Source organism: Hyperolius riggenbachi, chromosome 9 (genome assembly GCF_040937935.1).
Source record: "Hyperolius riggenbachi isolate aHypRig1 chromosome 9, aHypRig1.pri, whole genome shotgun sequence".
In the NCBI taxonomy this organism is placed as follows: domain Eukaryota; kingdom Metazoa; phylum Chordata; class Amphibia; order Anura; family Hyperoliidae; genus Hyperolius; species Hyperolius riggenbachi.
This window is the reverse complement of record NC_090654.1, coordinates 186,151,411-186,168,662: the sequence shown is the minus strand read 5'-3', so window position 1 is coordinate 186,168,662 and position 17,252 is coordinate 186,151,411. Positions and strand designations below refer to the sequence as shown.

At 45.3% G+C, this 17,252-nt stretch overlaps 1 protein-coding gene across 2 annotated transcripts in view; it reads right to left on the bottom strand.

Moving 5' to 3' along the window:
- SYNPR (synaptoporin) overlaps positions 1 to 17,252 on the bottom strand; it is a 356,819-nt gene that overhangs the window by 79,221 nt on the left and 260,346 nt on the right. For both annotated transcript variants that reach the window (XM_068253787.1, XM_068253788.1), the window contains one exon: positions 12,032 to 12,156. In XM_068253787.1, coding sequence (XP_068109888.1) covers positions 12,032 to 12,156 — 125 coding nt within the window. The remainder of the gene's footprint in view (positions 1 to 12,031; positions 12,157 to 17,252) is intronic.

The window sequence follows — 17,252 nt, the reverse complement described above, 5'->3', positions numbered from 1 at the left end:
AGAGGCCTAGCCTTTTCACTGACCTGTGTCCTTCATCCATGGCTCAGAGGGTCCTGTGCCAGTCGTTAGGTTTTAGAAGCACTAATAATTTAGGGCCTGGTGTCCCCGAAAGACACTACCTGGGTCACAACCTTGTGCCTGTTGCACAGCACCTGTAGTCCTGCACCTGTGCCTTTGATTCCTCTTGTTCCTTACTTTGTTGATCCTAATCACTTGCACAAGACCCTTGGAGCCATGGGTGAAGGACACCTTGACTGGTCGGTGAGAGGCCTAGCCTTTTCACTGACCTGTGTCCTTCATCCATGGCTCAGAGGGTCATGTGCCAGTGGTTAGGTTTTTGAAGCACTTCAATTTTAGGGCCTGGTGTCCCCGAAAGACACTACCTGGGTCACAACCTTGTGCCTGTTGCACTGCACCTGTAGTCCTGCACCTGTGCCTTTGATTCCTCTTGTTCCTTACTTTGTTGATCCTAATCACTTGCACAAGACCCTTGGAGCCATGGGTGAAGGACACCTTCACTGGTCGGTGAGAGGCCTAGCCTTTTCACTGACCTGTGTCCTTCATCCATGGCTCAGAGGGTCCTGTGCCAGTCGTTAGGTTTTAGAAGCACTAATAATTTAGGGCCTGGTGTCCCCGAAAGACACTACCTGGGTCACAACCTTGTGCCTGTTGCACAGCACCTGTAGTCCTGCACCTGTGCCTTTGATTCCTCTTGTTCCTTACTTTGTTGATCCTAATCACTTGCACAAGACCCTTGGAGCCATGGATGAAGGACACCTTGACTGGTCGATAGCCTTTTCACTGACCTGTGTCCTTCATCCATGGCTCAGAGGGTCATGTGCCAGTGGTTAGGTTTTTGAAGCACTTCAACTTTAGGGCCTGGTGTCCCCGAAAGACACTACCTGGGTCACAACCTTGTGCCTGTTGCACTGCACCTGTAGTCATGCACCTCTGCCATCGGTTCCTCTTGCTCCTCACTTTGTTCTTGTTCCTAACCACTTGCACAAGACCCTTGGAGCCATGGATGAAGGACACCTTGACTGGTCGGTGAGAGGCCTAGCCTTTTCACTGCCCTGTGTCCTTCATCCATGGCTCAGAGGGTCATGTGCCAGTGGTTAGGTTTTTGAAGCACTTCAATTTTAGGGCCTGGTGTCCCCGAAAGACACTACCTGGGTCACAACCTTGTGCCTGTTGCACTGCACCTGTAGTCATGCACCTCTGCCATCGGTTCCTCTTGCTCCTCACTTTGTTCTTGTTCCTAACCACTTGCACAAGACCCTTGGAGCCATGGATGAAGGACACCTTGACTGGTCGGTGAGAGGCCTAGCCTTTTCACTGCCCTGTGTCCTTCATCCATGGCTCAGAGGGTCATGTGCCAGTGGTTAGGTTTTTGAAGCACTTCAATTTTAGGGCCTGGTGTCCCCGAAAGACACTACCTGGGTCACAACCTTGTGCCTGTTGCACTGCACCTGTAGTCATGCACCTCTGCCATCGGTTCCTCTTGCTCCTCACTTTGTTCTTGTTCCTAACCACTTGCACAAGACCCTTGGAGCCATGGATGAAGGACACCTTGACTGGTCGGTGAGAGGCCTAGCCTTTTCACTGACCTGTGTCCTTCATCCATGGCTCAGAGGGTCATGTGCCAGTGGTTAGGTTTTTGAAGCACTTCAATTTTAGGGCCTGGTGTCCCCGAAAGACACTTGGGCAGCTATGCCCTACAACTCTTCCAGCACAAAGTTGGTGGTTGGTGTTCCTTAAAACTGACCGGGCTATACCATAGATATGTTATTTTTTTGTCTTCCATGTTGGAAGAATGTTTCCATGTTGGAAAGTGGTTGTTTTTGCAATAAAAAAAATTGTTTTTACATACCTCAGTGTGATGAGTAGTTGTTCTTGTGGTGTGACTGCTCTCCTGAACGTGGTATCCTTCTTCCTAAGGTCATCCTTCACCATCTCCAAAAGGGTATCAAACCTGTCAGGAGATGTAAAGGAAGAAGCTGTAAAGTATGTTGTGGGACAAGGTGTTGGGTGGAGGATGGGGGAGGTGTGTTTACAGAGGTTTGGGAGTGTTGTGGAGGGTGGGGGTGTAATGTATAGCTAGGTATACAGGGGTGTGGGGGTCAGGGTGGTGTGTTTAGCTAGGTATACAGGGATGAGGTGTTGTGGGGGTGAGGGTGGGGTGTTTAGGAATGGTGGGGGTTGGTGTATTTAGGCCTATATACTTACAGGGGAATAGACATCCGAGTGTAGCTGTAGAACTTCTGTGGGTGTCGTCTGAGGTCCCGGTAGAGGGCCTGGAACTCTCCCTTCCTCTGCCTCCTGGCTAGTAGAGGGTGCACCCACCATCTCCTGCGAGGAGCACGCCTTCTCCCCACATAGTAGTAGGTAAACAACAGGAAGGAGAGAATTCCCAGGTAATAAGCGTAAAAAATGACTGGATCCATGGTCCCAACTGCTGTCTCTGTATCCAAGGATGGTCTCCACACGTCCAGCTGTCTCCAACAATGACCCCAGAGCTTCTGCTGACCTCCCAGAACCCCAGGTATTTATACAGGTTGTTATCTCTTTAAGAATCCGGATCCGGACCGCAACCGTGTTCATACCGCACGGAAACCGTATGCAACCGGACCGGATCCGGACCGGATCCGGACAGGAACCGTACGGTTCAGGTCCGATCCGGCTCCGGTGCGGTCCGGACATCCGGTGCGGTTTTTGCAAAACCGCAAGTGTGAACGGGGCCTAACTGTTATTCATTTTTTTTAATCATCATTTAAAAGTCTCTGTTTCTATTTATTTTCCGACAGTTACGGCTATTATAACCATCATAGCTATAGCAATGATGGCAATCAAAATCATTCACTGAGCACCTTCAGGAAGGGAAAGAGCACTGAATGCTACCTGCTCACAAATGATTGATGTCTGGTATTGCAGCCACCAGCCAATGCGGAGGAGTGCCCTTTTCCCTCGCTGCTGCATACATGAAAAAAGGGCAAGCGGAAAACAGGGTGCCGGGTTTACCAGTAGTAGAATATCGCTAAAATTAACTATATTTTACTACTGAATTTAAATGTTTTACTATTGCTGAACCTATCTTCCCTACTCTCACACAGAACCCTTCTGCTACTGATGCTTAACCCTAACCCCCCTGGTGGTGCCAAACTCTTAGGACCCCCCCGAGTGATGCCTAACCTTTAGGGCCTACCTTGGTGGTGCCTAAAACTTAGGACCACCCTGGTGATGCCTAACCCAGAGACCCCCCCCCCATAGTGCCACAACCTAACACTAAACCCTCCCCAATTAACCTAACCCCCCCTTCTGCAAAGCCACAGTATAGTTATCTGCAAGCCATTTTTTTTTCTACAAGCCTGTGCGGATAAAATTGCGGAGAAAGCCTGGCCGGGATAATTGCGGAGAAAGCCTGGTGCTGAGAACATTGGTCTATTAACAGACCAATGGGGATCCTCCTGACCCTGACTGGAGTCAGGAGGATCCCCATTGGTCTGTTAATAGACCAATGTTATCTGCACCAGGCTTTCTCTGCAATTATCCCGGCCAGGCTTTCTCCGCAATTTTATCCGCACAGGCTTGTAGAAAAAAAACTTGGAGCCAAAATTCAAAGATGCTTTTGTGCTATACAAAGTATAGCTAGAACTGTGCTGTGTGGCGGGAAGTAGCGTTGTGTAGTGGTGTGTGCCTCTTTGATCTTTTGCTAAAATCAAGCTTGCAAGATGAAAGGATATTGGCGTGGGACGTTTCCGATGAGATTGGTGTGGGAACATTTTCTTCTGTTGGTGGGGAGAAAAGGGGGGGGGGGGATCACTACTGCAGTGACCCATTTCACTAAAAATAGCCTGGTCCTTAGGGGGGGTTTAGCACTGGGGTCCTGAAGTGGTTAAAGGGGACTCCCAGATGCCACCATGAATTCCCCCAGGGGCATATTCCCTCCTGGGTCACCGGAGGGGGGGGGGGAGAGCCCCTTGTCCATGGATTGGACAAGGGCTCTGGGGGGGAGGGGGAGGCTTGGCTGTCCCTCCCCCTGGGGTTCCCCCATGTCAAGGACCATGTGGGCTGGTATAGCTCAGGGTGTGAAGCCCCACTCGGTTGGGGCTCCACATTTTGGCTATCCCAGCCTGCATGGGGGACAAGGGGTTAAAGAGGCTTGGGAGGAGAGACCCCACGTCATTTTTTAAAAACACTCTGAGATAAAAAAAAAAAAAGGTTTCAAAAAATAGGTAAAATAGCCAGGGATCTATATACAGCCATATTACGGCTGTATAGCGATTAGCGGTTCCTGGCCAAAGCTTTGTGAATCCGGAGGGGTTTCCAGGGGGTACGCACGTATGGACCCCCAGGAAACCCCGTCATGAAATTCATTGCTCTTTCTTTTGATACTGTATATGTAATTTACACTACTGTTAGGTTTGCTACATTATCTGTCACTTACCACATTTAAATGTATACTTTTTTTCTATGAAACTTTAAAATTAATTTTCTCAAAAACTACAAGGTCTTTTTTGAATTTTTTTCCCTCTTATAGCCACTGCCTCCTTCACATAACCTGAAAATGTGGTCTTTCTAGCACGTAAGGGGGCTTTGCTATTAACCTCTTAAGTCGGCGGCCATTCGCCTGCCATTGAAGTCAATGGAGATCCTCAGATTCGGCAGATTCACTCATTTTTGCAGAGATTCGGATTCTAAATTCGCGAACCCAAAATGTGATATTCGACAAATAATATCAATAATTGGGGGCACAGATAGCTACTTAAAGTGTACCTGAGGCGAAAAGCGTCTCAGTTACCATACTTACCTTGGGCTTTCTTAAGCTCCCTTCAGGCCGCTTGTCCCTCGCTGTCTCCCCGGGTTGCTCCTGTTACCCACAATAGTGCTCGAAAGTCTGGTCGAGTGGCGCTTCATTATACATGCGTGGCCTGGCCAAGCACGCTCCTCCGTCACGCTTCTGTGGCTGGGACTTGGCCAGGCTTTCGGGCACTATTGCGGGTGACAGGAGCCACCCTGGGAGATGGTGAGGGATGAGCGGTCTCAAGGGAGCTTAAGGAAGCCCCAGATAATGAGACACTTCTTCTTCTCGTTAATATTGAACGTAAAAGCTGGGACAGCCAGCACAATTGCGGTGCGGTTCAGCGGGGGTTTGTAGGTTCATTGAGGGTGAAGTCTAGGGTGCCAGGACATCTGTGACAATAGGCTCCTGTGATGTACCATGAATCTGGCCCTGATGGGACCATAGGGTTGGCTGAATGTGCAGTGTGTGTATGTAGGACAGCTCAAGCCCTTGGATAGTTATTTGTATGGGGTAGGGTTATATATGTTTTCTGATATACAAGTTTAAGAAAAAAAACATTTAGATACTGTATGAGTGACCCAGCAATATTTATTGTAAAGGCCCGTACTCACGGGCTGCAAAACTCGCCTGTCGCCAGCACACGTGAGCGTGTGGGCGACAGGCCGGCGACAGCTTCTCGCCAGGTCCCTCCGCGTACACATGCGGAAGAGGGACCAGCGGCAAGGCGGAAGCTGTCGCTGACGTTCCTCCTCCCCCCGCCGGAAGGTCTGTGAACCTCAATGGAGGTTGCTGTCGCTAGTCCGCGTACTCACGCGGACTAGCGACAGTTGCGGCGGGGGGGCAGCGGCGACTGTCGCCATGCGATTGAAAGTTTCAATCGCATGGCGACATAGCGACGGGCGACAGTTCGGGGGCGCGCGGGCGTGCGACGGCCCATACTCACGGGCGACCTGTCGCCGCAACACGCGCGCGCCGCGTGTTGAGGCGACAAAAGTCCCTCGTGAGTATGGGCCATAAAGAGTAGTGGCGAGTTTACATTAGGCCCGGATTTATATCACAGGAGCCTATAGGCACAGATGTCCTGGCACTCTAGACTTCTCCTTCCACGAACCTACAAACCCCCACCGAACTGCATCACAAGTGTGCTTGTTGTTACAGCTGTCACCTCTCCCTTATTTCTCTTGCCCATCATAGGTGCCCCTTAGCCAGAAATACCCTCAATATTAAGTAGCTGAAGGTGCCCCCAAGTATAAGGTAACTGGAGGAAGCTCAGTATTAAAGAGACACTGTAACATCAAAAAGTTCCCCTGGGGGGTACTCACCTCGGGAGGGGGAAGCCTCAGGGTCCCAATGAGGCTTCCCACGCCGTTCTTTGTCCCACGGGGGTCTCGCTGCAGCCCTCCGAACAGCGGCCCGACAGATCGGACAGCTTGTTCAATACTTACCTTTCCAGGCTCCAGCGGGGGTGCTGTTGCAGCTTTTGGCTCCAAAGTAGATGGAAATACCCGATCTCAGTCGGGTCCGCTCTACTGCACAGGCGGCTGAGACTTGCGCCTGCGCAGTAGAGCAGACCCGACGGCGATCGGGTATTTCCGCCTATTTCGGAGCCGAGAGCCGCCACAGTGCCTGCACAGGAGCCGGGAAGGTAAATATTTACATTGCCGGAGGGCTGTAGCGAGACCCCCGAGGGACGGAGGATGGCGTGGAAAGCCTCATTGGGACCCTGAGGCTTCCCCCTCCCGAGGTGGGTACCCCCAGGGGAACTTTTTGATGTTACAGGTTTTCTTTAAGTAGCCAGAGGTGCTCCTGACTGAAGGGAGATCTGGTCAGTGGAATGACGAGAGCTGGGTGAGTTTCCTCTCATTTACACTCTCATCAGGACTCTGCATAGGGAAGGAGGGAGGGAGGCGCTTGGGGAGGGGAGTGAGCCGCCTTTCCATCATCAGGCGCCTGTAGGTACATGCCTACAATGCCTTATGGTAAATGCAGCCCTGGTTTATATAGTCTTCTTCTGTGCATCACTTCAGAACACAAGATGAAGCCATGCAAATCTCTGCTTTATGCCCTTGTAATCTTATATCCAGAAATATTTGTTTTTAGCATCTTGGTCTACCGCATAAAAACATGATGGTTATGGTAATTCAAAACTCAAGTGGCTGCACCGTTGGCCTACTCCCCTTTCAATCGAAGCCACCCCATGTGAACACAGCAGTTCACATCAGGACAACTGAAGCGAGAGTGATATGGAGGCTGCCCTATTTATTCACTTTTAAGAAATACCAGTTGTCTGGCAGTCCTGCTGATCCTCTGCCTCTAATGCTTTTGGCCATAGACCCTCAACAAGCATATGCAGATCAGGTAATTATTGTCAGATCTGCATGCTTGATTCAGGTCTTATTCATACACTACTGCAGCCAAATAGATCAGCAGGACTGCCAGGCAACTGGTATTGTTTAAAAGAAAATAAATGTGGCAGCCTCTATACTCTTCTCACTTCAGTTGTCATTTAAATTGAGCCTTCATATTCTTTCACTTTTGGGAAGCTCAGAATGTATAGAGGCCTCTGGAGACATCACAAGTGCAGCATGATAATAACAACTCCATCATGTGACAATATCCAACCATGAAGTTGCACTCTTGATATCGATGGAGCAAATAATCCAATGATGCAATACCTTGCTTTTGTAAACTATTATCAGCGCTCAGTTCTCTATAATTTTTCAAGAGTAACCAATCAGAGCTTGCTTCTATAAATCACCTCTCATATATTGTTTAGTCAGGGGCATTGCTAGGATTGGAAATGATCCAGAGCACAGGTGGGCACCAGGGAAGGTGTTGCGGTAAAAAGTAGGAGTGGCCAAACAGGAATAATACAGTAATAAAAAGTAGTATATCCACCTAACATAAATTATCAGTGTGCCCTAAAAAAAACATGAAAAGGCAGCATACCCCACAAAAAACATAAATAGGTAGAGTTATAAAACGTAAATGATATCCCCCAAATAATTACACAGAGTGGGCTTGATTCACAAAATGGTGCTAACTGTTTAGCACGGGTGTGCTAAACAGTTAGCATGTGAAGTGCCGTTCGCGGACTTTTGCACGCGCAAAGTGCCGCGATGCGCGGAAAAGTCCGCGATCGAGCGAATCGCGGCACTTTGCGCGCGCAAAAGTCCGCGAATGGCACTTCACGTGCTAACTGTTTAGCACACCCGTGCTAAACAATTAGCACCGCTTTGTGAATCAAGCCCAGTGACCCTTAAAAAACAAATTAAAAAGTTAGTTTATCCCCCAACCATTAAAGAGACTCTGTAACAAAATGTTCTGCCTTATTTCTTCTATCCTCTAAGTTCCTATGCCTGTTCTAATGTGGTCTGTCTTACTGCAGCCTTTACTAGTTGCACAGTTGCTGTATTATCTCTGTTATATTATGTAATCTTCTTTCCTTTGTCAGCTTTGTTGGCTCAGGCAGAAATGTGCTGCTCTGCTGTGATAGGTAGAAGTTATACACACCCTCTCCACGTCCCCTCCAGGCTCTGTATGAGTCACAGACTGAGCTTCTCTCAGCCTATCACATACTGGTAAGCAGCCATGTTTTTTTGTTTGTAAACACTGCCTAAAACTGTCAATTACAAGCCAGGATTGCAGCAGGGAGTGGCAGAAACAGCAAAGAGGGGCCCAGGAAAACATAATGAATAGAATGGTATGCTTTTTTATTGTAAGAATTGTAGAGTACAGATTCTCTTTAAGAGAGCCCCCTTGGCATTAACAGGCCTCATATCATAACCCCCCTTTGTCCCCTCCCAAGCAATATAAAAAAAATAATTTCCCCTGAAAGAGACATAAATAGCCAAGATCCCCCTTTAGAGTAAGGTAGCCCCGACCTAAGGCATGCATCTCCACATTCCTTGTTGGGAACCCCATTTCTTATAAAGACAAGCAGACACCAGTGACAGACAGTAAGTGACAGTGCAGCTGGCTGGGAGGTTGATATAACTGCTCCATCCCCACACTGCTTGACTACATCAGTGCAGGGCCTTTTTTAATCAATGTCCTCCTTGTTCTTGATCCTCTGGCTTCTAAATCTGGTTTCACTGATTACTGCTCTCTGGTTTCTAAACATTGGCTGAATTTGTTGACTATTCATCCAACCTATCTTACCTTTGTCTCCGCATCTGCTGTTTTTCTAGACCTTCAAGGGTGAGTTCCTCTATGTTTGCTGTTACTGCTAATGGGGAACCATAAGGTTCTTGCTGTGCTTATTTGGGCTTTAGAAATTTTTTACCTTGCCTGACCAGGCCTAGCCCTAGTGTACATTGTATGAAATAAAGTTCTAAAAAACTGAGTGAGGCCCAGTGCACACCAAAACCGCTAGCAGATCCTCAAAACGCTAGCGGTTTTTGGAACAGATTTCAGAGCGATTCTAGGCATGTTTAGAGACATTTTCTAAACATGCCTAGCGTTTTTGAGAGTGTTTTTGTGTACCAGATTACAAATTTTGTTACAGTAAAAGCTGTTACCGAACAGCTTCTGTAACAAAAACGCCTGGAAAACCGCTCTGATGTAGCGTTTTCCAGAGCGGTTTGCGTTTTATCTATACTTTACATTGAGGTCGAAACGCTTCTGCAAACCGCAAATGTGCAGCACGGGGCACATTTGCAGCTTGCTAAAAACCTCAAATCGCTGGTGTGCACCATCCCGTTGAAATACATTAGCCAAGCGTTTTCACAGGTGGATGCGGTTGGCGAATCGCTGCTAAAACCGCTCGGTGTGCACTGGGCCTGATATGTATTTCGTGATACAACAATGCTTATACTGTAAACAATTGCACTCAATAAAATTTTGAAAACATAATTGTCTACTTTTTTTTTCCAGAAACATATCTGGGAGATCCATTGTTAGAATATACCCCACAGGGTATATTCAGTGGCGTAGCAATAGGGAATGCAAAGGCTACGACTGTTCCGGGGTCCTTAGGGCCGTCTCTCAACCGCAGTTGTAGCTCTTTACAGGTTATGTGCTGGTAACAAGCCCCGGATTTACCTCACAGGAGCCTATAGGCACAGATGTCCTGGCACCCTAGACTCCACCCTCTATTAACCTACAAACCCCACCAAACCACACCACACTACAAGTGTGCTGGCTGTCCCAGCTGTCGCTGCTCCATTACTTCCCTTGCTCGTCATAGGATGCTACAGGTGTCCCTTAGTATTAGGTAGCCAGAGGTTCCCTCAGTATTAAGTAGCTAGACGTGCCCCCAAGTATTAGCTAGCTAGGGAAACCTCAGTATTAAATAGCTGAAGGGACATCTTGTCAGTGGAAAGCCGAGAGCAGGGTGAGTAACCTCTCATTTACACTCCACCTGGGACTTTGCATAGGGTAGGAGGGAGGGAGGCACTCTGGGAGGGGAGTGAGAAGACTTTCCATCATCAGGCGCCTGTAGGCACGTGCCTACAGTGCCTTATGGTAAATCCGCCCCTGGCTAGTAATAATCGCTCCTATAGATGCTTTGAATAATAGTAATCATTTCCCCATCCCCTTCTTGCACCTCTGATACTGTGGCTGTTCTTGGAAGATTTCCATATCAATTACTGTATTATGTTTAGAGTGTTGCGGGGGCCCAATGTAAAACTTGCACTGGGGCCCCGGCCTATATCAAGAGGATTGGGTCAAATGAAGTTGACTGGGTGTCTTCTTTCTGGCACTGTCATCACCTCTAAATAAAAATGTGTGGCAAGAGGCAAAAATATGCAAATGTACACTTGCTAGATATACATCCCTGTCACAAAATACTACCATTAAATAAGTGCTAGTGATGTAAATCAGGGAACTTAATCTGTAATTTTTTTTTATTGTTACCTTAAAACTTTGTTATTTTGGGGGTTACCAGTGACTTCATTTTTAGTGGTGAGCATGCAGATCCCCAAGAAATAATACATATAAGTGGACCTACGCTGTAAATTCCAATGTGAAACAGAGCTAGAATTACACTTACTATGACTGTTCCCCGTTTTTTTTTTCACCTGAAGCAGCAATAGTTGATGGCTTCATTAAAGAGGAACTCCAGTGAAAATAATGTAATCAAAAAAAGTGCCTCATTTTTACAATAATTATGTATAAATGATTTAGTCAGTGTTTGCCCATTGTAAAATAATTTAAAGCCCTGATTTATATTCTGACATTTATCACATGGTGATATTTTTACTGCTGGCAAGTGATGTAGCTGCTGCTTGCTGTTTTGGCAGTTGGAAACAGCAGTAAACAGCTATTTCCCACAATGCAACAGGGTTCACAGACAGGAAACTGTCAAACGTACGTACTCAGAATTTCTGGGGTTTCACCACAATATCAGCCATACAGTGCCCCCTGATGGTCTGTTTGTGAAAAGGAATAGATTTCTCATGTAAAAGGGGGTATCAGCTACTGATTGGGATAAAGTTTAATTCTTGGTCGGAGATTCTCTTTAAAGGGAACCTGTACTGAGTAAAATTATTTAAAATAAACACATGAGGTAACTTCAAATGAACATTACATAGTTACCTTGCCATCAGTTCCTCTCAGAAGCTGACCATTTTCTTCTGACAATGATCCCTTCCAGTTCTGACAACATTTTGTCAGAACTGAAATATATCAGTTTCTGTCAGTTATATATCAGTTGCTGTCAGTTATAGCTGAGAGGAGAACTGATGTGTCCATGTTTCCCCATGGCTCAAGTGGGTGATGTTACAGTTTAACTGTGTGCTGACCAGAAAGCTGTTATGGAGTAATGGCCATTTTCAAAATGGAGGACAGAGAATTTCATTGATCACAGTGGACAAACAGGACACAGGAGAGGAGGAGGAGATTGATGAGTAGACTACACGGAAGGCAAGTATGATGTGTGTATGTTTATTTTTACTTTTAATTTTCAGTTCAGGTTTTCTTTAAGCACTGCAGTAGGGAAGCACCATGGCAGCTGTAGAATAAAACATACTTTGGCTGGCACTGCACTGCTTCTCTCTTCACCTTTCCTCACTGTGATTGAGTGGCTCAGTGGCACAGATAGAAGCAGAGTAACCATCAGGCCACACTATGATGCTCCTCCCACCCACAGATGACATAATCTGGCAGTCTGGCAGAAAACTGCCATGACAGTTTTTTCAAAAAGGGGGTGCAGCTAACCTTCTGCTTGTGTTGATTTTGTAGGTTTACTTTTTACACCGTAGGTCCACTTTAATGAAGTTGTGTTACCTGAAAGGGTAAGCGATCTGGATGTCAATGCGGCGGTCGCTCAGAGTTCTGTTGGCGCAGTCCACGCTGACTCTCAGTTCTCCGGAGTAACCACCACATGTTGCGAATGCAAAGATCGCAAAAAGCTGAGAAGGAAAAAAGAATACTGGTCATCAATTGCACTTGTTTAAATAAATAAGATATGACTGTTGTTTTGGGTGTAACTCCAACAAACAAAAAACTTCATCCAATAGCTTGAGAACACTGACCCTAAGATGCCTAGTTCTAACAGAATGGTGAACGAGCAAAAGGATAGACTAGTAGGCTAACAATTATTTACACACTAGCTTATTGCTCGACGTTGCCCATGTATGTATTTGGCTGGTGTTGGATGCGCTCACTTTTTGTAACCCTAACACACAATTACTCAATTACTCAATGACCAATTTTGCAAGCTTTGCGATCTTTCGCATCAATAATTTGCATTGAAATGAAACAAATCTGATTGGCTGTTTGTGGCTCCACCCCTTTTCTGAATTTGAACCCCAGTCACCCAATGACCAACTGTAGCAGTTTTGAGGCTTGTGCCATCAACAGTGCAAGAATGGCAACAATTAAATATTCCCCTTGAAAATCAATAGGTGAATTTTTATTGGCTTTAGTAGGCTCCACCCAATTTTCTGAATATTTATCCGAGTCACCCAGTGACCAACTGTGCAAAGTTTGAGAACCTTACCATTAACAGTTTAAGAATGGCTGCAGTTTACATTTTCCCAGTGAAATTTGTATTTGTCTCAGCCCACTTTTTCGTTATTGGGATAAAACATATCCTATATGTTATTCAAGGTAATGTACTATGTGTGTACCAAATTTCATTCACATCCGTTCAGCCATTGTTGCGTGATTGAGTAACAAACACCTAAACTTTCACACTTATAATATTACTAGCTGGTCGCCCGGCGTTGCCCGGGTATGTAATTGGCTAGTGTTACCTCTGGCCACTTTTTCTAATCCTAACACACAATTACTCAAGGATGACCTAGTTTGTGAGCTTTGCGGTCTTTGGCATCAATAATTGGCATTGAATTGAAATAAATCTAATTGGCTGTGGCTCCACTCCTTTGAAAATCAATAGGTGAATTTTGATTCGCTTTTGTAGGCACCACCCACTTTTCTGAATATTAATCACAGTCACCCGGTGACCAACTGTGCAAAGTTTAAGAAACCTGCCATTGACAGAGTAAGAAAAACAAAAGTTTGCTTTCTTAAAACAGAAAGAATTTGCGATAATTCAGGTTGGCGTGAGCCTAAACTATCTCCCAGTGCATCACTGTTGAATATATGCAAATTAACCATTGTTACCCTTAAAAGCTAAACACACCTCCAGAACTGTTTTGGATTGTTTGATCCTCATCAGTGCATGGCATGGATTAATTTGGCTCTATGCAGTAGGGCTTGTAACACCGAGAGGTACAGACTAACCAGCAAGTTCATGGTGACCCAGAACTCATTGGAGTGGGTAAGGAACTACAATAGTCCTAAAAGCCCCCTTACTAAGATGTTAAGAAAAACAAAAGTTTGCTTTCTTAAAACAGAAAGAATTTGCGATAATTCAGGTTGGAGTGAGCTTGAGATGTCTCCCAGTGCATCACTGCTGAATATATGCAAATTAACCATTGTGCACTTAGAAGCTAAACACACCTCCAGTGTAACAGTGTAAGAATGGCTGCAGTTTATATTTTCCAGTGAAATTTGTATTTGTCTCCACCCCCTTTTTGGTTATGGGAATAAAAAGTATCCTATACTTTGTTCCAGGTAATGTACTATGTGTGTGCCAAATTTCAGTTTACATTCTAGCAGTGAAATTTGTATTTTTCTCCACCCACTGTAGTCCTAATATTTCCCGGGTATGTATTTGGCTGCTGTTGGCTGTGGCCACTTTTTCTAACCCTAACACACAATTGTCAATAGTCAATGACCAAGTTTGTGAGATTTGTGGTCTTTAGCATGATTAATTTTCATTGAAATAAAACACATCTGATTCGCTGTTTATGGCCCCACCCCTTTTCTAAATATTTAACCCCAGTCACCCAATGATCAACTGTACCAGGTTTGAGGCTTGTGCCATTAACAGTGCAAAAATGGCAGCAATTAAATATTTGCCTTGAAAATCAATAGGTGAATTGTGATGGGTTTTTGTAGGCTCCACCCACTTTTCTGAATATTAATCCCAGTCACCCAGTGACCAACTGTGCAAAGTTTTAGAACCCTACAATGAATAGTGTAAGAATGGCTGCAGTTTACATTTTCCCAGTGAAATTTGAGTTTGTCTCTACCCACTGATGACTTGGCATTGCCCTGGTATGTATTTGGCTGGTGTTGGCTCCGCCCACTTTTTCTAACCCTAACACACAATTACTTAATGACCAAGTTTGTGAGCTTTGCGGTCTTTGGCATCAATAATTTGCATTGAAATAAAATAAATCTGATTGGCTGTGGCTCCACCCCTTTTCTGAATTTGAACCCCAATCACCCAATGGCCAACTGTACCAGGTACAGGTGATTAACAGTGCAAGAGGCTTGTGCCATTAACAGTGCAAGAATGGCATCAATTAAATATTCCCCTTAAAGATTAATAGGTGGATTTTGATTGGCTTTTGTAGGCTCCACCCACTTTTCTGAATATTAATCTCAGTCACCCAGTGACCAACTGTGCAAAGTTTGAGAACCCTACCATTAATAGTGTAAGAATTGCTGCAGTTTACATTTTCTCAGTGAAATTTGTATTTGTCTCCGCCTACTGATGTCCCGGCATTGCCCGATTATGTATTTGGCTGGTGTTGGCTGCGCCCACTTTTCCTAACCCTAACCCTAACACACAATTACTCAATGACCAAGTTTGTGAGCTTTGCGGTCTTTGGCATCAATAGCCTGCATTAAAATGAAACAAATCAGATTGGCTGTTTGGGGCTCCACCCCCTTATATAAATGTAAACCCCAGTCACGCAATGATCAACTGTGCCAGGCTTGAGGCTTGTGCCATTAACAGTGCAAGAATGGCAGCAATGAAATATTCCCCTGAAAAATCAATAGGTAACTTTTGATTGTTTTTTGTAGGCTCCACCCACTTTTCTGAATATTAATCCCAGTCACCCAGTAACCAACTGTGCAAAGTTTGAGAACCCTACCATTAACAGTGTAAGAATGGCTGCTGTTTACATTTTCCCAGTAAAATTTGTATTTGTCTCCGCCCACTTATGACCCTGCGTTGCCCGCTTATCTATTTGGCTGGTGTTGGCTGTGCCCACTTTCCTAACCCTAACACACAATTAATCAATTACTCAATTACCAAGTTTGTGAGTTTTGCGGTGTTTGGCAACAATAATTTGCATTGGAATGAAACAAATCTGATTGGCTATTTGTGGCTCCACCCCCTTTCTGAAATTGAACCCCAGTCACCCAATGATCAACTATACCAGGTTTGAGGCTTGTGCCATTAACAGTGCAAGAATGGCAGGTTTGAGGCTTGTGCCATTAACAGTGCAAGAATGGCAGAAATATTCCCCTTGAAAATCAACCAACTGTGCAAAGTTTTGAGAACCCTACCATTAACAGTGTAAGAAAAACAAAAGTTTGCTTTCTTAAAACAGAAAGAATTTGCAATAATTCAGGTTGGAGTGAGCTTAAAATGTCTCCCAGTGCATCACTGTTGAATATATGCAAATTAACCATTGTTACCCTTAAAAGCTAAACACACCTCCAGAACTGCTGGAATGCAATGATGTGTTAGCTTGTTAATTTGTACAGAACCATAATAATCCAACATGCATACAGACTGTTTTAGATTCTTTGATCCTTATCAGTGCATGGCATGGATTAATTTGGCTCTATGCAGTAGGGCTTGTAACACCGAGAGGTACAGACTAACCAGCAAGCTCATGGTGACCCAGAACTCATTGGAGTGTGTAAGGGACTACAATGGTCCTAAAAGCCCCCTTACTAAGATGTTAAGAAAAACAAAAGTATACTTTCCTAAAACAGAAAGAATTTGCGATAATTCAGGTTGGAGTGAGTTTGAGATGTCTCCCAGTGCATCACTGCTGAATATATGCAAATTAACCATTCTACCCTTAGAAGCTAAACACACCTCCAGTGTAACAGTGTAAGAGTGGCTGCAGTTTACATTTTCTAGTGAAATTTGTATTTGTCTCTTTTTGGTTATGAGAATAAAAAGTATCCTATACTTTATTCCAGGTAATGTACTATGTGTGTGCCAAATTTCATTCAAATCCGTTCAGCCGTTTTTGCGTGATCGAGTAACAAACATCCGAACTTTCCCATTTATTATATTAGTAGGATTGAGATGTCAAGCAGTGACCAATGAGCACATCTTACTTTACAAAAAAATGTACCACTTTGCATAATACCATACTGGTATCCTTACTAGAGATTCACTGAGAGGTGGCACCTACAGGGATTCACTGACATGTGGTACACTACTAGGGTTTCACTGACATGTGGTACACTACTAGGGATTCACTGACATGTGGTACAGTACTAGGGTTTCACTGACATGTGGTACACTACTAGGGATTCACTGAAAGATGGCACCTACAGGGATTAAACAACATGTGGTACCCTACCAGAGATTCACTGAGGGGTGGCACCTACAAGATTTTACAGAGATGTGGTACCTACAAGCAATTGGGATGCCTACAACATTCATTGAGATGTGGTGCCTACAGAGTTTCACTAGGATGTAGATCTCAGCAAAATCAAACCATCCGCTTATGAATAATGAATTCATTTAATCAAATTATGGTAGATCATTTTATAACATTAGAAAACTGGATCAAGAATCAAATTTTTAGTAATCATCCAATAATTGCACTTTTGTAGTTTGTATATCAATTTATATTGTTAACCACTAGAGGACCCACCCTTTACCCCCCCTTAAGGACCAGCGCTGTTTGTTGGGATCTGTGCTGGGTGAGCTCTGCAGCCCCCAGCACAGATCAGAGGGCACGCAGAGCGATCAGATCGCCCCCCTTTTCTCCCCCCTATGGGGATGATGTGCAGGGGGGGTCTGATCGCTCCTGCCTGCAGGCATGTTGCGGGGGGGGGGCACCTCAAAGCCCCCCTCCGCGGCGAAATTCTCCCCCTCCCTCTCCTACCTTTCCCCCCTGGTGATCCGGGCTGCACAGGACGCTATCCGTCCTGTGCAGCCAGTGACAGGACGTCC